The sequence below is a fragment of the Phyllostomus hastatus genome, unplaced genomic scaffold (assembly GCF_019186645.2).
Source record: "Phyllostomus hastatus isolate PE091 unplaced genomic scaffold, TTU_PhHast_1.1 phas_contig_41, whole genome shotgun sequence".
Lineage (NCBI taxonomy): Eukaryota > Metazoa > Chordata > Mammalia > Chiroptera > Phyllostomidae > Phyllostomus > Phyllostomus hastatus.
This window is the reverse complement of record NW_025333876.1, coordinates 2,848,558-2,870,441: the sequence shown is the minus strand read 5'-3', so window position 1 is coordinate 2,870,441 and position 21,884 is coordinate 2,848,558. Positions and strand designations below refer to the sequence as shown.

General features: G+C 44.9%; 1 protein-coding gene across 1 annotated transcript in view; it reads left to right on the top strand.

Annotated features, from left to right (window-relative positions):
• FLT1 (fms related receptor tyrosine kinase 1) overlaps window positions 1–21,884 on the top strand; it is a 188,434-nt gene that overhangs the window by 143,006 nt on the left and 23,544 nt on the right. Inside the window, exons 16-23 of the mRNA XM_045844753.1 lie at window positions 1,186–1,292; window positions 6,411–6,543; window positions 11,373–11,477; window positions 14,655–14,768; window positions 16,595–16,683; window positions 20,171–20,327; window positions 20,752–20,849; window positions 21,533–21,655. Coding sequence (XP_045700709.1) covers window positions 1,186–1,292; window positions 6,411–6,543; window positions 11,373–11,477; window positions 14,655–14,768; window positions 16,595–16,683; window positions 20,171–20,327; window positions 20,752–20,849; window positions 21,533–21,655 — 926 coding nt within the window. The remainder of the gene's footprint in view (window positions 1–1,185; window positions 1,293–6,410; window positions 6,544–11,372; window positions 11,478–14,654; window positions 14,769–16,594; window positions 16,684–20,170; window positions 20,328–20,751; window positions 20,850–21,532; window positions 21,656–21,884) is intronic.

Sequence of the window (21,884 nt, the reverse complement as noted above, 5' to 3'; positions counted from 1 at the left end):
TCTTTCTATCTAATTCCTTTGTATTTGCCTTAAGTCTCTGGGTTCAGTTTGTGAGAGAGTGCTTTGAAAGGGATGGCTTTCCCTTCTTATCTTCCTGCGTCCTCCAGCCTGGAACCTCGTTGAACTGAAACAAAGAGCCAATGAGAGGACATACTCATCTAGGAAACAGGGATGTTATTGCCACCCACTTCATAGGGTGACGAGGAGAGTGTGGCTCAATAAATGACACCATCCACACCATCATTTCTAAAAAGAGTTTCACTTAGTCTTGGCCTAACTTTATACTAACTCTATAAAAGAGACAGAAGAAAGAGCCTCTGCCTCTTTTAATGCAGTTGAAGGATACAGGTATTGCTTTAGAGATTCCTAGGAAATTGTCCACTGGAGGCAATAAGTAGGGAAACACTATTCTGGCCTCTGGGCCTTCCTTTACAGGTCCCAGAGTTTCCTCTCTGGAGGCTTCTGGTGAATGTTTGGATCTTTTCTTTCGTGGTCATGAGCGAACAGTACTCAGCTTTTTATCTCTGTGGTTCTGGGAAATGAGGTGATGGGGAAGAATCCCACTCGAGCGGTTACCTCCTCTCACCTCAGCCCCTGCAGGCGGACTGCTGGAAAGGTCAGAACCAGCCCTGGCCATGGGACCCGTGAGGTGAGCGAGCTGGCCTGGCGGTTCCTGAAGCAGCGAGCCGGCAACTGGGATAGGCCTCGAGTTTTCGTTTTATTTTTAAATCTACTTTGAAGAATTTTGTGAGTCCCAAAGGAACTCTTTTATGTAATATTTTTCTTTTTCTTTAGAATTTCCTCTAAAGCCATTAGGGAGATTTAACATATCCCAGATTTAGCACTTTAATGGGCTTTTGTTCCTGCATAACTTTTCCCCCATTTTTAATTTCTCCTCTGATTTTTAATTAACTATTTCTGGGGTTATGAAGTTTACGATCTCAATAGCTACATTTCTGGAAAGACTTTTAATTGGTTTGTGAGTTTATTATGATAATATCATTTGTGGATCCTGCCTGAATCAGAAGGAAAGAGAAGATCTATCCCAGACACTAATTCTTGCGCCAGCAGACTGCATCCACCATGGGGAACCTTTCAGGGGCAATGGACCTCTGTTATAACATCACAAAGGCCTGCGCTTGAGAGCTGGTGTTTAGCACCATCTTGGTGTTTTTGTCTTTCCAGGAGCCTCGGACAAGTCAAATCTGGAGCTAATCACTCTGACGTGCACCTGTGTGGCTGCAACCCTCTTCTGGCTCCTCCTAACTCTCTTTATCCGAAAACTGAAGAGGGTAAGGATATTTCAGATAAGTTCTGTGCTCCTTTTTACATAATATCCTAAAATGCTCACCTGATGTCTGGGACAGGCACTAAATAAATGTTAGACCCTTTTCTTCCCTTTACCTCTGACCTGGTGAGCACTGGAAAATGAATAATAAAAATGTCTTTCAAACATAAAGTGGGGCATTCAAAAGGAAATGCTAGAGCAATGAACAGGTGAATATTTCCTAGGGACATGAAGGATATTTTTGATACAAAAATATGTAGTAAAGTATTTAAATTAAATTTAGCATAAGACCTATGAAGCCTTAATTTTCTCAACCTCATTCTCTGCTGAAAAACAAAAAGAAAAAGCAAAACAAAGACACCACTCTGACTTGTCTCTCGTAATACAGAAACACAGAGACGTGCACTGCTGTGGTAAAATCCCGTTCTCTAGAGTGTGAGGTTCAGGTTGGAATTTGGGACATCAGATTTCTACAATTTGGTCTATAGTATGACTTGAGAGCTTCTCTGAAATTCAGTGAGGAAAGAGCCAACACTAATTCTCTTATTTGTGCCTTAAATATTAACTGTGAGCCTGTTACAGAACAAACAAGGGGGGGCCTGGGATGATATACTATTATTTAAAAAAAAAAAACCCAGGTCCTTCATGTCCGCCACCCAAGGAAAGACGTCTCTCAATGCCAGAGATTCGTGAAAAGGAAAGGAAATGTTTATTTAATGCTATACAAACTTAAAGTAGTGACCTAATATCTTTATCAAAAATCCTAAAGTCCCTTAAAACACCCACAAACAGACACAGTCCTTCCTTCCTTCCCCCTTTGCCCAGTCCAGAGTACCGTATCTCAGGAAAGGAAATAGAAGTCCATGGCTCAGGCAGTCCTCTGGTTCTTCCCAGTTAGTACTCCATCTCGACTGGGAGACCTCCCTGGGTTCCCGGCACCCTCCGCTGAGTCGCCAGGATCTCTGCTAAAACCAGGTGGTGGTTCCCCTTTCTAAAGCTGCGGGGGTCCCCACTCTGGCAAAGGCACGTGGTCCGCTCTCCCAGGGCCACGGGAGTCCCCACTCTGTCCAGGCCGCGTGGTTCTCTTTCAATGGCTGCCGTGTCTGGGTTTAAATCCCCGCGCCAATCTTCTTCTGCAGCCCCATTTCCAACTCCTCCTACACTCGGGCACACTCGCCCTCAATCTGCTGTCTTCTCCAGCTTTTCTGGTCACCATCGTGGGTCTGGGCAGGTGTCACCCCATGTCATGGAGCCAATCTTCTCCCAGCTCCCACACAGGCACTGTAACTCAGGGGACCTGCCCCCCCCAGTCCCATCTTGGGGGGAGATCCCTTTCCATCCCCCTGGCCTTGAGCCTGGTCATAGCTATTTAGCATATTTAAGCAACCAGCCAAAGGCTATAGGTATGTTAAATGACCACGCCATGGATTAGCTGCAAAGCTGCCCTGTATGTTCTTGCTCTGTGTGCCCCTTCCCCCAACTCACACCTGTGGGGGAAGGGGTGAAGACATCTTAAAATCTCCTGGACACCTTAAGTTCTGGACCCCATTTCAAATGCCTATTTGGGATCCTCCCTCTTGGCTGCACCCTGTAACAAGCCTGCTCTATGCAGAGTGCCAGGCCCTGTGGGGCTCTCTGATGACAATGGATAACAAATGCTACGATGTACAGTCTGGGGCTTTAATCAGGTACACTTGTGCAATGCAAAGTGTAACTGCAGTGAGCTGACTAGAAGATACCCTGGACTGGAGCAGAGGGGGCAGGTGGCCAGGTAAAGAAGGAAGGAAAGTGTTGCAGATGGAGAGGAGTGTGTATGAAGCAGGGGCAGGGCAGAGGGACACCGTGACAATGAGTGGCTGACAGAAGGCCAGCGTTGGCACAGTGGTGGAAACAAGGCATGAAGTGTGTGTGGCAGGAGAGGAGAGGAAAGGCTGCCATGCCTGATCAGGCAGGGCTTTAGGCTATAGGAAGGAATCTAGTCTGTATTCTAGATGGTAATAGGAAGCCTTGGAGCAGGTTGTAAAGCAAAGGTAGGTAATTCTAAGTGTGAGAAATTTGTGTCTGCGATGACGATTTTGGCTGCTGTGAGGTGAATGGACCGGAGGGGCAAGAGCGAATTGAGAGGCACCTAGGGGAGGGCTCGACAGTAGTCTGAGTAAGAGATGGTGGCAGCTTAGTCTAAACGATTGGAGTCAGGAGATATTTAGGGGGTAAAATCAAGAAAACCTGAAGAAGCCTACTCAAAGAGGCCTACTCAATGTCTAGACATTTGTCAGCCCTTATTAATCTACCAAGCCTGTGGAAAGCTTTTTATGTAGTATCTCAGTTAGTCATTCAAAAAATGCAGAGGTAAATATATTATTATTACCACTTTATAGAGAGGGAAACAGAGGCTCCGGGAATCAAGGTAACTTCTGCGTAGTCACACTGCTAAGCAGAGTTGGAGCTGAGTTTTGAAGCCTACTCGTTTGACCTTAGACTGGATATTCAAAACTTGCTTGTGAGAAGCAAGGCCAGCAGCCATCCTCTACGTTGAATACGTAATAAGCTTTTGCTCTGTGGAGTGACTGGTTTTGAGACAGGACAATTCAGAACACTACTTTAGAAGGAAACAGGTCAAACAATAGCATTTGAAAGGGGAGATACATCATATAGGGAAAAAAATCTAACAAAAAACAACTTGCCAAATCTGTAGAGGAGGTACAGAGACTATAGGAGTTCAAAGAGGAGAGTGGGAGAAAAAACTTCGGAGAAAGCAAAGTTTAGAGACAGATTTTAAAGGCTGTTGCTGGAAGGAAAGAGGCAGAAAAACACAGCCCTCCTGCTCCTCCCCAGTCCCCAGGTTAGGGAGGGAGTCCAGTGACTTTGTCTGCAGGAACAGAGTGGAAATAAAACTGGAAAGGCAAACTGGGCCTAAACTAAGTGGGTCTCTTATATTTCTAAAAATCTATGCCATTTTGGCATCAATAGGAAAGGATAAGAGCAAGTGCTGGAATGCCTATAAAATCTGACAAGTGATTGGTTGTGGGAGGCAAAGAGGAAAAAGGCATCAAAAACTATCTCCATGTGGTTTCTCTGACCACAATGTAAATTCATCACTGATAAAGGCTACTTTATCTTTCTGTCCCCACCCTGTATGAGCCAGTGTTATAATTGTAATCCAACATTTATTGATGTTTAACAGCTTTACATGGATTATTTCATTTGATATTCACAACAACCCTGTGAGATAAGTACCATCTTTATCACTATTTTAAAGATAAGGACACTAGGCTTCGAAAGGTTAAGCAATTTGTCCTGAGTTCTGTGCTGGTCAGAAGCTGGGCTGTGATTCCAATCCAGGCAGCCAGCCTCAAGGCCTGGGCACTGACAAGCTGAGATGTGCAATTTTCATGCCAAGCACCTCAAGGTTGTTCAGTGTTAATGGCAATTAAAAGAGCAAATAGGTGACAGCTGAGATTCTACTACCACACTCTCCTCAAAGCCTTTTTTTTGGTGTTTCCTCTCATCTGCCTTATTGAGACAAACCATAAAATTCCACAGGTGACACATGAGGAGAGTGCCTTCCATGGCCTGCTCCCCGGCCCATCAACACCACTGCCAACCTCCCCTCGCATCCTGCAGAACCCCAGATGTCCCTGCCAGGCTCGGCAACCCTGTGTTCTCAGGAGACTAGAGATTGCCCCTCAGAGCCCTGGCTATATCGGACATTGAGAAGTTCCGCCACACGTGTGCCCTGGCACAGGGGCTTAAACTCCCCTCCCGTCTTGCAGACACACACTGTGTCTGACAGGCTGGGCCCTCGCAGTCGAACCCATGTGGCAAATGCAGTCTGTGACAAACGTGCTCCAGATCTTTCTCTGTTTATCCATTCTTTGTGGAGGCCAGGAAAATCTTTCTGCCTTGAGCTATGTGTCACACATTTTAGTGATAATTTTTGTGAGAAAGAGACTGATTGCAAGTGATGGATGAGGTGAGCTGTGACAGCCCAGAACAGGGTGAGTAAGGACTGAAGAATGTGGGTGGGTGGGTGGGAAATGGTGTGTATGGAGAGGTTGTCTTCTCGACTGAACTCCGATCTGGTTGAGAGGGAGACCCTGAAAGGAAGGGCTCTAAAACTCATTTAAATGAAGTTTACATAACTCTGACAAGAGTTATCAAAACCCACCTTATATGGGTAAGCAGACTTCCTTTCTGCGCTGCCCACAGAAATGCAGTCAATTCTACAACTAACTAAAAGGACAGACACACCCATGGATATGAATCTAAGACACTAAATGTAAATCCAGTTATTTATGATCTGAAATAAAGGGTATTTTCTGGGCTTGATTTGCGTGACCAAGATAGAACAAGCACGTGAAGCCAGATGTCCACCTTGCTCACTTGACGTCCTACCAATGGTCAAAGGAACTTGGATGAATGTTGCTGTGTATAAGTCTTACTCCTTGGTATTTGAAATAATCAATTCCAATTTCTTACTGAAGGTAAATCCTAGTCTACTCTCACTAATGGACCTCACAGTCTTACAGACAGCTACAGTAACTAAACGCCAGGCCTTCTGAGTATATTTAAACACTTCATATGAAATGTGCCTCTAGACTGTCCCGGGGAAGGACCCTGGGCTTACTTCGCCAGCTTTGGCCTTTCTTGCAAATGTCGAGAAGCCACAATCATGAACCACTATTAGCCCAGCTGTGGGGTGTGTGTGTGTGTGTGTGTGTGTGTGTGTTCCTGATTACACAGAATGGCCATGGAAAGTCATTTTTAGTCATTGTTTGGAATGATTTTATAAAATGCTTTGCATTTTTTAGAGGACTATGCTAATCATATGCTAACTGTTTAAGAACAAACAATAAGGTTGCTGGAGAAGTTGAGTGCACTTTGTCTGAGATAATACTCCAGAAATGCAGGGTGGGACAGTGAAGGCTGTTTAATAGACGTCACATGCTCAGGTGTGATGTGCATACGTATGCTGAGGGATACTTTCTATACCTGACCATGTGGTTTTAACATAAGGAACCAAAATAGCAACAGATGTTGCCAAGTATTGTTTTAAATTGGATATCAGGAGATTTCAAAGTTGTTTCCTTATTTATGACCTTGAGATCTTTTCATTTTTCAGTCTTCTTCTGAAATAAAGACTGACTACCTGTCAATTATAATGGACCCAGACGAAGTTCCCCTGGATGAGCAGTGTGAGCGGCTCCCGTATGATGCCAGCAAGTGGGAGTTTGCCCGGGAGAGACTTAAACTGGGTAATATATTTGTTCAACAGATTCCTAAACCCATAATGAGAACCTACTACATGCAAAAGGCTGCGTTGAGGGACACAAAAGTAGACTAGACTTGGGATTCTCCCCCCTGGCTGTTCACAACCTGGCAAGGGAGAGGGACATGGAGGCACAGGATTCTATGAGAATGCTGAGAGGACAGCCAGGGGACAAGGAACACCTGCACGTTCTTTCAACAGTTACCAAGCACCTTCTCTGAGCAGCAAACACAAAGGTGTCTAGATCTCTTCTTTCTAAGGAGATCACCATAAAAGTATACAGTGAAAGAAAAGGAGGAGAGGCTAGTTCCATCAGGAGCCTGACAAGTACAGGCACTCTTAAATAATGACATTTTTGAGGAGTCAGAAACTTATGACCTGGAACACAATTCAGGATGATGAGGAACAACAAAATCAAACATTTGGGGAAAGAGTTGGTACTCTTCAAGGCTGTGGATCAAAAATTGCTTTGCACAAACCCACCTTTTATATCCTTTGAAAGCCCTAGGAATTCATTTAAGTTTCTTTAAAAAAAAAACACCCTTCCATCCCCTAATTTCCATATGTGTCAAGACCACTCTTTTTTTTAATCCTCATCTGAGAATATGTTTTTAATGATTGGAGAGAGAGAGAAGGGAAAGAGAGGGAGAGAAACATCAATCAGTTGCCTCCCTCATGTGCCCTGACCAGGGATCAAACCCTCAACATTTGGTGTACAGGACAACACCCCAACCAACTGAGCCACCTGGTCAGAGCCAAGTTTCACTTTTGAAAAGCAAAGACTGTTGTATTCCAGGTAACACAGGTGCTATAAACACCAGGCAAATGTGCTTTCCCTCAGTTTACCCCCAAGTTGCTCCAGCTTGAACACCACAGTGCAAATTAATCTCCAGCCCAGTTGCTACAAAACAATGGGTCCCTCAATCACTCCTGCTTAAAATATTTGGATTGTGGCTCTGAAGGTTTTCCACTCACTCCTATGCATGCCAGGGTCATTAGTAGCTGGATCTCAGAAAAGAGATCATGCATCCGGTGTCCCCAGAACTTGTCACTCAGTGTAGAGGGCCCGTTGTTCCAAATTCAGTGGCATGGCCCCCCTTCCTTTCTCCCTCCCACACTCTGACTATATGGAGGTGAAGGTGTGAGGCAACGGAGAGGAAGAGTAGCTTTTCTCATTCTGTCGGGCCTTGAAATGATTCCACTTACATTTCCTTCTACATGAGAAAGAGGACTTGGCCCCAAGAGTATGTTCTATTTGGCTTGAAGACGAAAATTAGAAATCAGTAAAAAAGCTGGAGAGGCAGACAAAAGCCATTAATGGCTGCTGACAGGAAAGAAAATCAACCAAATTTAGAGTAGTTAAGGGCAGGTGGCAACTAGATGAGTTCCTTCTGCAAGTCTAAATTATATGGCAGCTGGCCAAGCCCCTTCAGTGACCTTGGCACAGGACATGAGGTAGTTTTCCCACAACCATAAGCCATTCTCAGGCCACGTTGCTTTCCAGAGTTATTAGTCACAATCAAGTGTGCTCCTTCCAGCGTAGGACACGTGAGCTTTCCATCCCATTTCTTCATTCCTTGGCCTAGTGTCATTGTGATCCAGAACACATCCAGGAAGATTGCTAATCCTTCTACCAGAATTCCCCTGGGGCGCTGTGGATTTAGATAGTCCCATTTTAGGAGATTCTCCTTGTAGAAGAGCTTTCTCATGGTTCTTCCCAGAGTGGTCAGATGCTATGATTTGGCTCATGTACATGTGAGTGTCTTTGGTGAGCGAGAGGAAGTGTAGCAAGTCAGCTAAGTCTTTCAATGCAGAGTGTGTCTGCAAGGGCCAGAGAAATTCTCCTCTAACTAACGGGAGCAAAGAGGCCCAAGATTTGTTTGTTTGTTTTAAGCCAAATAAATGACAAAGAAATCTGAAGCAGTCTGGCAAGTGAGAGTAACCAAGATTATGTCTGGACAGATGGGAAGAAAAGGCAGGTTTGATGGACAGAGTACAGCGGGGTTATAAATGTAGAGAAATGCACAGGAAATGCACAGACCAAGCTGCTTCTGATTTCAGCTGTCTGCACTCAGTGGGTTACTATCAGCCCTGTGCAGAGAAGTGGGAATTTACAATACCTGATAGCTAGATTAGTTGAAGCTTGAGTCAAAGGTGTTGCTACCATTGAAATTCCTAAAGTCCAGTAACAAAAGAAATCTATTTTGTTAGTGATTCCTCCCTAAACCTCAGAGAAAATTGCCTTCCTATAAATTTATAAATGTCTGACACTGCCCCTTTCTATTGGAAAATAAAGCCAGAATTAGCAAATATCGGAAACAACACAGGCAGTCTGGATTTTGGCAGTTGGATGCTGCCTGGGCTGATGCTGCCGGCCGTGGGTGCCAGAGAGGGGCCGAGCCCCATGCTGCCACACCGGGTCCCCAGATCTTCCCAGGGACCCTGGCCAGTCATTCTTGGGAGAAATTCCAATATCGTTTCATTGTATGAAAATGACCTAGCACTTTTCCAAACTAGCTAGTGGCATTTGGGTAACACCAAGGAAGACTTTAAATGAAAAGGAGGATCAGGCAGTTCCAGTCCAGTGTGACTAGGCGCCACTGGCACTGGAGCTGTGGGTCTGCCAAAGGACTCCGGTGCAGGACTCCAGAAGGTTAAGGAGCCCACGATAGCTTCATGCTGTTCTGCGAGGCAGCAGTCAGCTTCTAAGAGAAAAAAGGGAAAGACTGAAGGAAGCCAAGTGAAAATGAATTGATTCTCACTGACAGAAACAAAGTCTCCAAGTGCTGGTTAAAACAAAGGTCCTGTGGTGGCTACAAAGGGAATGCACGGGGGCTGGCGTGTGGAAGGAAAAGGACTCCATCTGCCCCAAACAAGCAAGAGTCTTTGTAGCGTGTGGGGAGGTGTCCTGAGACAGAGATAGTCTTACTACTTCTCAGACTCAGGACACTTTTCATACTAGATGGTAGAAGGAGGCACTTCAAAAAGAAAATGTTGTTCTTTTACCCTAAAAAAAAACAACCAAAAAAACAAAAACAAGGAATAAACCTGAGATCAAATGCAGCAATTTTTACAAGTCTGAAGGAGGGATCTGCCAGTGCTCTCCCCATACATGATCTCCACCTCTGGAGGTTCTTCTGTGTAAACTAACAGTCCCCCTGTTGGTCTGTATCTCAGACAATTTTATCTGAAGAAGGAAGCACTGACTACATCCCAGGCCATGGTGTGTGCTCTGAGAGGAATGATCTTCATCAGTCACTCAGGTGTGTGTGTGACCAGAGGCAAAGCATGTGATCCCATCAGTGCTGCCTTCCTAAGGCAGCGTGATTCCCTGTGAGGTAGATGCAGAGACTGCTGTAAGGAGGCTCATATGATTGCCTTGGTAGCTGAGCTCTTTGTGTGTCCGACCTGGATGCCTAGGGTGGTTGGTAATGGAAGACACTAGACAGAGGCAGGGTAAGGACATCTTTGTTACTGAGAAATTGTGCAGTAAAAGTATAAAGATTCTAATATGGTGAAGTGGCAGAAAAGCTTCATTATAAACTTTTAAAAATCTTAAAAAACAGTGTCCTTTGGGGGAAGGAACTGGAGTATGAGGGACTGAGGAAGGAAGGAAGGGACAGAGGGAGGGAGGGAGGGAAGACAGCTAACTAACTGAGGCCTTATCAGAACAGTCTGAGAAAGAGGACTTGCTTGGGAGAGCAGGTGTTGTATTAAATCAACACTCGTAACTACCGGGACTTAACATTTGACCAGAGGCATTTTGTTGGCTTTTCCCCCGCAGAAGAACCAAGAGGAGTGACTTCTTGGCTCACTCCTTTTGCCGTATCATGCTTGAGGTGAAATGTTGCTCTAGGTTCTACTTAGCTCCCTATTTCCTGGTGAGCCAAAAGGAAGTCCCAGGGGACTTCCTTACAAAAGGTAGCTAAGGCTGCCCAGAGGATGCCCTCCTCACAGAACATCACGCTCAAGGTCTCTATCTCATGGGCCCTTCTATGCACCAGGCACTGCAGTAGGTTCTGGAAGATTCAGATGTGATCCTTGCTCCTCTCAGTCAAGTTGTCTCCTGCAAGGGTGAGGAAAGAAGCCTGCAAACAGTTGTAGCATTACATAACGGGTGCCACGAAAGAAACCTTGCTTCGTTATGGCATGGCAACCACCTCCCTGCGGTTGAAACAATTACTGCCAGTGGCCGATAGACTGATGTGCTGAACCAGGAAGACTTATAATCATCATGTGAAGACACGGTAGAAATACTGGGGCTATTTTGCCTGGCAAGGAAGTCAGAGAAATGACTTGATGGTTATTATTATTTTTAATCTATGAAGCATTATTATCACCAATAGCAATAACTTACATTCTCAATTTCTTACTTTCTGCTGAAAACAGATCAAAAGAAATGACCTTAAGTGGCAAGAAAATGGGCCTATATTAAACACAGGGAAATATTCTTATTAATAATGTTATTAGCAATGGAAGAGACTACTCAGGATTTGGTGGCCTCCCCCTTCCAGGAGGATTTTGTGAAAAGGAAACTGGCCATCCACTTGCACCAAAGTGTGCTGGTCTGCTAGGGGCCTGGCACAGCTGTGAAGAATGAGGGTGTCGTGGATACAGAGTAAAGAGTCGGAAAGAAGATACTTCAGAAATATGACCCTTACTTTGACTCTTTTGGGGTCAGCTCGTTGGAGATCCCATTCAAAACTACATGCCTCACATGCCCCCATAGGAAAAAATGGCACTTCCTTCCTGAAAAAGAGTTCAACTCACTCTACTGGCTTGGCATACAAATCAGTGTTATCATTTTTATTGTAGGCAAATCACTTGGAAGAGGGGCTTTTGGAAAAGTGGTACAAGCATCTGCATTTGGCATTAAGAAATCACCCACGTGCCGGACTGTGGCTGTAAAAATGCTGAAAGGTAAGGACACTGTGGTTTGGCTTTCAACTGACCCATTACATTTCCTACATGTTGAGATAAGTTGGGTGTAGCCTAGAAACAGATTCAAGCTGTTTCTGCTCTGGCCACATAACTTTCTTCTACTGCTGGGACTCCCTTTACTTCAGGAGTCTAAGATTAGGACAGTGAGAGTTCAGAATACATCTTGTTAATGAAACAATCAGCGTGGTCTATGGGAAAATGATTTCTGTCACCTCGAAGATAGTTCTCCTAACACATCTCGGGCTCTAGACTATCAGGGACTTAAGCCCATGGGAACCATGGGTTCAAACTTTTGAAATGACCCATTATGACATTATAATGGAAACTTAACTGTACATAATAAATCCCAAAGGCTTAGCCTAACTATAAAGTAAAACTATGAAACTAAAACAACTGAAATGATCAAAACCCTAAACTATTTTATACTGTCAAGTCCCAGCCATAAAACATCTTCTCTTTAGAAAATAACAACAACAACAACTAATTATCTTTCTAGTGTGAAGTGCTGGGGGGCAGAGCCAAATCCAGAGATATGACCACCACCACAAGGCCTATCGAAAGTGAAAATTATGTAGACCAAACGAATCAAAGACTCATGGGTCCTTTGAAGTTCAGAAAATGTTCACTTCCTTATTTATGGTGGAATTTTCATGTTACTTCAGTGCATTTTAAAGTCCCCAAATCAAAAGAAACAGACTGAAAACCCAAAGGGCAGTTTTCAGCTTTCCAGAGTCTCCAAGATATTGCTAGGGGATTCTGAGGCGCTGGAAGCCATGCACCCAGCTAAGCAGGTTCCCAGCAAAAGCCTCCAGGAGAAAAAGGGCCATTTGCTTGAGGAGACCTCAAGGCTCTTCATCTTCTTCCCGCCCTGACACCATCACCACCACAGTGTCGTGTAATGGTATTTTCCACCTCAAAAGGCTGTCCTTTTGGAAGGAAAGCTTTGATAAAACTATACAAAGAACCTGACAGTTCTACTCTGAAAGTAGCCAAGAAAGAGGTTTTGCACCCACAAGTCAGGACTTTTGTTTAAGGCGGAAGACCCAGGCGATGGAAGGATTTCCATGAGAATACTTACATTCCAACACCCCACCCTGTACACCCCCAGCCCAGATTCTGAAGAGAAGAGGCATCAACATGTTTTCTGTGTGAGAAAGCACCAGACTAGGTGCTTTAGTATGTTAGGGTGAACCACTTGAAATCGCCATTTTCTTAATTTTCCCTCTACAGCCTTGTGAGGTAGATACTATTGTCCTGGTCCCCAGATGAAGAAATATGGCCCAGAAAGGTTAAACCGTCTCTGCAAGGCCACGCAGCTCCCCAGTGTAGAAGTAAGGGTTTGAGTGCAAGTCTTTTAGCTTTGAGAGCAGTGCTTCCTGGAAATGCCTGTTGCTCCAAAACCCTGAAGATGATCCTGCCTGTTCAAACTTAATCTGGAAGCATCTGCTTCCTCAGCTGGTCCCATTTCCCTGCTTAATCCCACCCTCTGAGACAGGCGCATAGGCTGTGTTAAAGGGGTACAAATAAACGCACGGAGGGAATGATGAGCCTGAGGAGGGAAATTCTGACCTGAGACTTTTTTTAAAGGCCCAAAGAATCGACTCTATATAAGACAGAAATGGTATGTGTACTATCTTTATAAATACTTTTTTGTTAAGCCATCAGCTTTGGTTGAAAAAGACTGCCAAATCATCCACTATATAAAATTCCTAAAAACTATTTTCATTCAGCTCTCTTGTTAAATTGGTTGGCCATCTGTTTCTAGGAGAAACTGAAAAGGCAGAATGTCAAACAAAGGCCATGAGCCAGAAGCTTTTTCAAAATGCCCTTGAGCAAAACGTTTAACCTTTTGGGGCATTATGCCCATGTCTGAGAAGAGTAACCATGTTGTTTATTTATCTAATAAATATTTGTTGAGCATTTTCTGTGAGCCACTCCCAACTTCACTGGGAGGCTTCCAAAGTTTATCTAATTATTATGAAAAATGATTTGTGCTTATGAAATACCATGTCAGTATCTACCACAATGTTAAATGCATACCCTTTGACCTATTCTAGGACCATCTTACAGAAATACACATGTGTACAAAGGCTACACACAGGCTGCCTATTACAGCATTATCTGTAATGGCAAAAAAAAACCCCCAAAACTGTGGATAGTCTAAATGTTAGGAATGTCATAAACCAACTTTAAAAAGTGGAAAGAACCTCTGATATATTAAGAAGGAGGAAAGGCAAATTTTAAATATATGTATATATATATATATATATTTAAATATATATACAATCCCATTCATGTAAATAAAAATGACATTTGATTGGGTAGATGGATGGATAGATAGATAGATAGATAGATAGATAGATAGATAGATAGGTTTATAAAAGCATGCAAAGGTCTGAAATCCCAAAAGATGAACAGTGGCTACTTTTAAAAAGTTAAGTGGGCTGGACCAGCTTTCACTTTTTACTCTATAAACATCATACCATTGAAATATTTTACAGTAAGATTATATGACTTTTTATTTCTAAAAGTAAACTCTAAGGTATTTAAATACCTTAGAAATTAACCAATAAAAAGAGACAGAAGTTAATTTAGGCTTTAGACTCTGCTAATTCTTAAACTGATGTTCTTTATCTCTGAGAATAAAACTTTTCTGCTTTTCCAAAGCAGAAAAGATTATATAGAGGGAGAAAATAACACGTGGAAAAGATGTTTGCAGAAATGGCCATTCTGCTGTTGCAGGTTCTTGTGCTCTCTCTTTGTAATTCCTCAAAGCAGGGAAAATTAAGAAAAGGAGGTGAGCTGTGGCCACACCCCTTCCCGGAAGGAAGGTTCGGAAGGAGGGAAGCCTGGAAGGCGCTTCCACAGGCTCCCTGCTCTGAGTCAGCGCATTCCTGAGCAGGACTGGGTCCACAAAGAGGAAATGTGCAGTGACTACCCCAACACTGCTCTGGGCCTTACTGCAGCCAAAAGGATGTTGGCTCAGGAGAGTGGGAGTAGCGAAAACAGTCCTGGGACTTGGCCTTTCTGCAGAATGCGGGGGAGTTAATGAAGCAACAGTTTGAGCACTGACAAACATGGAGGACAGGGATGCCACCTCCGGTGGAAAGAGTCCCATTGTCCCTCAACCTTGACTCTTCCTTGCTTCTCACACAGAGGGGGCCACAGCCAGCGAGTACAAAGCTCTGATGACTGAGCTCAAGATCTTGACTCACATTGGCCACCACCTGAATGTAGTCAACCTGCTAGGAGCCTGTACCAAGCAAGGAGGTAAATGCTTCATCTCCCCATTCACATGCTAAGATAGAGTTCTCCAACATGCAGCTCTTTCTCCCCACCCCTGTCGCTCATCGCCTGCCGGAAAATGGCCTTTCAATAGGTCCAGAGGAAACAGTTTGTCACCTATAAAAGGAGGTCCCCATCCTAGAAATGCCTTCTCTGTACAGTTAACTTAAAGGTCCCGAAGAGGACCATCTTGTAGATCACCTTCCACAGGCTCAGGGTCAAGTGGAGGGCATTTTTTATTTGATGGTGACTTTGAAGGAGTGTGACCAGAGCTAAAGTAAATGCATAGAAGGTCGCACGCATACTCCTTGAAGCTTCACCTAAAGGAATGAACGTTCTTGAACACCTTTCTATCTTCCCTTATGGCAAGGTTACTGCTTGGCTGTGATCGCTGCTTGAGCCAGAAGGAAAGGTATAAGGCCCCTGTGCATAGAAATGTTTTCCAAGCTCAACAAGGGCAGGAGCGGTGAAGGACAGCTGGGAAAGACCTGCCGTCTGGAAGTCACAGCGGGTAGAAGGAGCAGCTGCGCACTGGGGAGGCCAGAACTAGGGAGTCCTAGGGACACAAACAGCCCGCCTGCTTTTCTGTCATCCTCAAGTATCGACAAATTATAAGCTCTTTCTATGCATTTACCCTGGCTCTGGTCACCCTCCTTCAAAGTCACCATCAAAGCTGACCACGGCTAAGTAGAGAACCTGCCTCTGCCTGTGTCTCTGAGCTCCAAGTAGCCGGCTTCAGGATGGAAGCCCCTCCTGAGTGCAAGGATTGCTGGACCCCTGGCAGGCAGCCGAGAGGCAGAGAATTCTCCTAGGTGGTGGGGAGACAGACGACCTGTGGAAGCAACTTCCTGTTCTGTAACCAGAGGGAAAGAGGAGGTGCTGTCAGGGTTTGTCATGTACACTTTTAAACCAGCACAGTCCTGGTGACTCTTTTGCTTTCTTTCAACCAGAAGTCGTTGGCAAACCATGGGTCTAGCCTGTGAGCTTAATTTGACCATTTTAAATGGTTGAGGGGAAAACTCAAAAGAATCATATTTTGTGATGTGAGAATTATATGAAATTCAAATTCATGTGTTCATAAAATTTTATTGAAGCACAGTCTTTCAATTGGTAGTATTGTTGGCTATGGCTGCTTTCACACTGCAAAGGCATAACTGAGGAGCTTTATGGCCTACGAAGCCTAAAATATTTACTATCTGGTCCTTTACAAAAAAGTCTGATGGCCCCTGCTTCAGCCTTTCTTACAAGCCCCAAGGCAAAGGCTGTGCAGACACCCCCAGCGGCTGTGCGAGGGGCACAGACAGGGCAGGCGGAACCAGACTCTTTTCACAACAGAAGGAAGGGGCTGCTTGACAGTCCTGGGGTTGGTGTGACAGTGTCTGAGGCCCCTGCACTCGCTAGGGTCCTGCAAACAAGCAGAGGAGGTGGCTGGTTGTTACAGGTAGAGCCCTGGTTTGGGACCTCCTCTCCTCAAAGTTCCTTCTTTTTCCTCTTTTATTATTTTTTTTCTGTTTCTCCCCCAGCCCCAATCCCCAATTGTCTCCTATTCTTTTTGTATTTTTTAAGTATAGTTTATTGATTATGCTATTATAGTTGTCCCATTTTTTTTCTTCCCCTTTATTTTCCTCCGCCCTGCACCCCCCTCTCACCCTTTTGGTATTTTTTAATTGAAAAAAAATTCCCACCCTAAGTCGCATCTCTAGACCCCACGAATATAAAGGCAAGTCGGTCTGAGGTTTCTCAGGCCCACTGAAGGCTGGCACACAGCTGGCCGGCTTGGTGTGGCTGAGCTTGTGTTGTTTCGGTTGCAGGTCCTCTCATGGTGATTGTTGAGTACTGCAAATATGGAAATCTGTCCAACTACCTCAAGAGCAAACGAGACTTATTCTTTCTCAACAAGGTAAGGAATTTAGGGGTTGGAGGTTAAGATAGCAATGACTTTCCATTTAGGCTGTAACAGTATAAAGCAAGAGAAATCCGTATTTTTCCATTAATGACTACGTTTAAAATTCAGTGTCTGTTTCTCCCTCCTTTTTCAAATAGTCCTCCCACCCTAACACATCATACTGTTTTGGTGGGCAGCACAGAGAATATTTGGTCCCAGTGTGCAGTGATAATTTGGGGTTAAAATTTACTGGCCATCTATCTAAATACCTATGAAATCATCTTGATAACTCTCTCTCTCTCTCTCTCTCTCTCTTCTGCTCCCTCTTCCTCTCCCTCCCCAGATACACACAGGCAGACACAAACCACTTATTTACTTGTCTTTTAAAAGATGATAGCAAGTGTAATTGTCTCAGTTTATTATACTAGAGAAATTAAGGACTCAATCACCTGAGTGACTTTACAGTCTACAATAGACCAATGATGAGTCCCAAGAAAACATGTTCTTTCCTTCCTGCTCCCCTTTCTCCCACTTCCCCACACCTTCACACCCCTATCACCCCTACACGCACACTGAACCAGCCTTATCCACTAAAATAAAAGAAGCACTCGGGCCTGCGTCCTAAGGGCAAACCAAGTTTAAAAGAGATTATTGAGTGGAGGAGAAAAGAGTGTGATAAAACTGTGCCAGTGTGGCCCACCCCACCAATGGACATCCTTCTCTGGTCTGGAGAAGCTCAGGAGACGATGGCTCAACACTATGAACTGATAATGAGCAATATAGGTGATGAGTCCATGTAGCATGGTGGCTAAGCACCCAGACTCTAGAACAAGACTGCCTGTGTTTGAATCCTATTTCTACCACTCACGAGGTCTGGGGCCTTGAGCAAGTTACTCCGTCTCTCTAAGTTTCAGTTTCTCACTTAGTAAATGGAAGTAATGACAAAACCCAGCTCACGGGATTGTTGGGAGAATTGAATACAGTTAAGTGCTCAGTGAATGTTCACTATCATCATCACCAGCACTGACCCACTGAGATAGAAAGGTTGAGTGGATTCAACTTAATGCCACTGGCCTGTATGATTTGTATTATAGATTAAGTGTCTAGCATCCATGAATGCTGCCCATCCCTGGCGCACGGGCAAGAGGCGTGATGTGGCATACACATAAGGACAGCCGGCCCAATCTCTCATCTCCTAAACTTTGGCCCAGCCGAAGATTTCAAGTGTTCTACTTGACAGACAGCATATATGCAAAAACATGTTTTCTCACATTTTAAACCATGCCCTCTCATAATTAGAATGTTAAAGCTGAAAGGGATCTTTGTGATCAGCTAGTTCACACTCTTACATTTCAGATGTACCCAGAAAAGTCAAGTGATTGACTTACGAACAGATACCTACCAAGTGATGAAGTTGGGGAGAAAGAACCCAGCTCTCTTCTCTCCCCTTCTAATGCCTTTTCTGTGCGTGACGCTGGGTAAGGAGGGGAAAACATAAGAAAAAGCGGAAAGAGGTGCCCTGGGCTAGGAGCAGTTCAGACTCCCCTCAGTCCCTGAAATCCTGGACTGGCTTCAGGAAGAACTAAGCCAGCAGAATACCCTAGGGATCAGGGCAGGATGGAACGTTTGGGTTCATGCGTCCTTTGTTTTGAAGAGTTTGCTTCCTTCTCTGGCTATATTTAATGATCCACCACCCTGTTGGCGGAGCCTAGGGTTTTCGTGGAAAACACATGGCTGTATTTCATGTTTGGAACGTAAAGGAATATAAAGAGAAGGTGAAGGAAAAGCCAAAAGGCAAAATAGAAATGGGATATTTTATTTTCCAAATAAATCACTGTATTCTGACAGAGTCCCAAAAGTTCAGTAAATCAACCTTTATTTAACAATAAGCAAAGCTGAATATACCATTGATTGAGAGTCAGGAAGAGGGTGAGGAGGCTTGAGCTGTGAGCTTGGAGACATGCTCCGCTGAGACTTCTGGGAAAGTGCAGAAGGCCGCCCAGAGAACGCTGTCACAGTCCCGAGCTGCTGCGAGTGGGCCTGCCCAGCACTTTCCTCCCCGACACCCTCGTCAGCACGCTTCCTCCGCTGCCTTCTATCCTGGAGAGGGTCTCATAAAAAATAAAAGTCCAGTCCCCAGCTGAGCGGAATCAAATCTAACTGCCTCGGGGAGACGATAACAAAAGCTTATATTCTTTACCAGCTCTCAGGTGGGTCAGCTGGGGTGGCAGTGGGTGTGCACTCGAGGCCTGCCTCCCCTCCTGTAGCACCAGAAGGTCTCTTTTCGGGGGAAGGAGCCTGACACCGTCCGTCGCCAATCTTGCATTGCCAGTCGCCACCCGTCCCGCAGCTCCCTCTTCTGTCCTGTGCTTGCTCCCACTGTGCCCTCTAGTGGAGGGATCACTCCTACTTTGTGACATTTCTAGGAAAAGCCAAGGAACCTAGCACTGCCACATGGCACTGAGGGGTCATGGGGCACCACGGAACCCCAGTCCCTCTAGGCCCTATTTCAGTCTGGTCATCTAGCAGAACTGAGCTTAAGTGCATGGTCCCATCACGAGGCCACTGGGAGTGCTAAATTTCTGTCATCTTCGCAGTTACTAGATGAATTACTAAATGTGGTAAAAATTTTTCCTGGTCCCAAAGGAACACCCAGAGCAACAGCTCCTTTTCTGTGAGTCAAAACACAATGAGATGATAGAGCTTTTCAGATGAGGAAAAGGAAACCCAGAAAAGTAAGGTGATTTGCCCAAGATCACATGCTGAATGGCAGAGCCAGACTGTATACCAGGGCCTGGACGGACACTCAGTCCAGGATGAAGGGCCTGCTCTGCCCCTGCTGGGGTCAAACTGTATCTTCGTTTTCACTGGAGGGGAAAAAAGTTCATATGCCCTCCTTTCCTAAGGAAACCAGAGAAACTGGTAACTATAGCCCTCTCCTATTCCTCCTCACAGGGATTACAAAGTAAAGCCCCAAATTCACTGGGGACCCTTTCCTATCATCCAAACCATCTTTAACAAGATGGTACGTAGTAGGGAAATGTGGTTAAGGGTACAGGCTACAGATGGCTGAACCTGAGTTCAAGCTTTGCCATTTAATAGTTGCATATGACTTTGGTTACTTGACTTCTCTGTACCTATTTTTAAGTGTATAAGCAAGAACTATCTTACAGAATTGTTGCAAAGATGAAATGAGAACATATACCTAAAATTCTTAATATTCTGTCTCACACTGAGTAAGCTGTCAGTGAGTTCCAGCTGACATTAATACCCCTTCATCCTACCTAAGATGCTGTCTAGAAGCCCGGTCAAGAGCGGTATTAGACTCACGACCCCAGGAGCAGGCAGGTGCCTGGCCACCACAGGGCCCTGGCTGCTCACTCACTCTCCCTTGTACAGAACGACCTTCTCCCCACTCGGGCAGTGGCCATCTTGATGGACTGTCTTCCCCATTTCAGTCTGGAGCTCCCTTTCATCTGTGTCCTTCTTGTTCTGTGCAAAGGATGCAGCATTACACGTGGAGCCTAAAAAAGAAAACATGGAGCCAGACTTGGAGCAAGGCAAGAAACAGAGACTAGATAGTGTCGCCAGCAGCGAGAGCTTCGCAAGCTCCGGGTTTCAAGAAGATAAAAGTCTAAGTGATGTTGAGGAAGAGGAGGGTAGGTATTAATAATTCCTTCCTGTCTTACAGTCCGAGATATTTTTACAACATACTGCGCATCTCTGAAATTTTTTTCTTATTTATCACCCTAATAAACATCCGTGGGAGACTTGAAGGGTAATGTCCTGAGGAGATAAGATTTGAATTAAGATTATTTACAGAGTTACTAATTTGGACAGGGAACTCTGTATAATTGTCTCCCCTCAAGCCTTTCTGTCTTAACAGACCCCTACGCTTTGGTAAAATAGGCCAGAGGCCTGGAAAAATCTCTGCTATTTGTACCGAAACTCCAATGCTCTTGAAAATGAACTCTGATCCACTTGTTGGTTTGTTTTATGTTTTACTAACATTGTTTCAGTGAGCTGGGATTTGGCGGAATAGCAAGCACCATTACAGACTGCTGTGGTTTTAATGCTTTCCAGATTCCGAGGGTTTCTACAAGCAGCCCCTAACTATGGAAGACCTGATTTCTTACAGTTTTCAAGTGGCTAGAGGCATGGAGTTTTTGTCTTCAAGAAAGGTCAGTCTTGCTCTTCACTGTTGTTCTTGCCAGGCCTGGGCACGTGGACACTCACATGGACAAACATATGTTTGCTATAAATCCACTTCTCTTAGTATTTGCTTATGCTTATGTCCTTAAATATAAAGTAGACATCAGGAAAAATGCCTGAGTTTGTCCTGATTGGAGTGAAGAATTATGAGAACACTGAGTCTTAGATACCAAGGGGTAGAACTTAACTCCAGGGAAAAATCCCACCGGACAGTCTTGGCCTCCATTCTCCACATTGCCCTCCAGTGTCTTCGCAACACTGGCCAGAGCCGCAGCACACAGCACTTCCCGGGAGGGCCCGTGAGTCTGACCGGCTCTGCAGCTGGATCACTGTCCGATTGCTACAGCTTAGGTACAAAGGCTGGGGGCACGCTTTGCTCACTGAAAGAATGAGGTTGCAACTGCATTGACCAGGATGCTGTGCTGCTAAACGGCAACAGAGCCGAGTCAGGCCTTGCCTTGGCTCCAGGGTCTCCGGGGGCCACTATTTATGAAGAGGCCCTCCATGTTTACGGTGACTCCGTGAGCACTAGGGGTTGCTTCCGGCATGTCACAGATCCTCAAAAGAAGAAGAAGAATGACACTGACAAGCTGCAGGAAATTAGTCAGTTAGATTGAGGAAACACACTGATTATGCAACTGCTTTATTATAGTGCATTCATCGGGACCTGGCAGCGCGAAATATTCTTTTATCTGAGAACAACGTGGTGAAGATTTGTGATTTTGGCCTTGCCCGGGATATTTATAAGAACCCCGATTATGTGAGAAAAGGAGATGTAAGTCAGTTTGATGTTTATTTGACTCTTTTCTACCCTATCATTTTTAAACCACAGACCAAAGCCCTTGGTAAATGTTGACACTTCCTCAACAGTGGCCCCTGAAAGCTGCTGTGTGCTTTCCGGGGAGACAAGCAGTCCAGATGGGCTGTGTCCCGCCAGAGAGACCGCCGTCTCCGGTCCCGTTCCTCCTGACCCCCGCCCAGTCCCTGTCCTCCGGGCAGTGCTG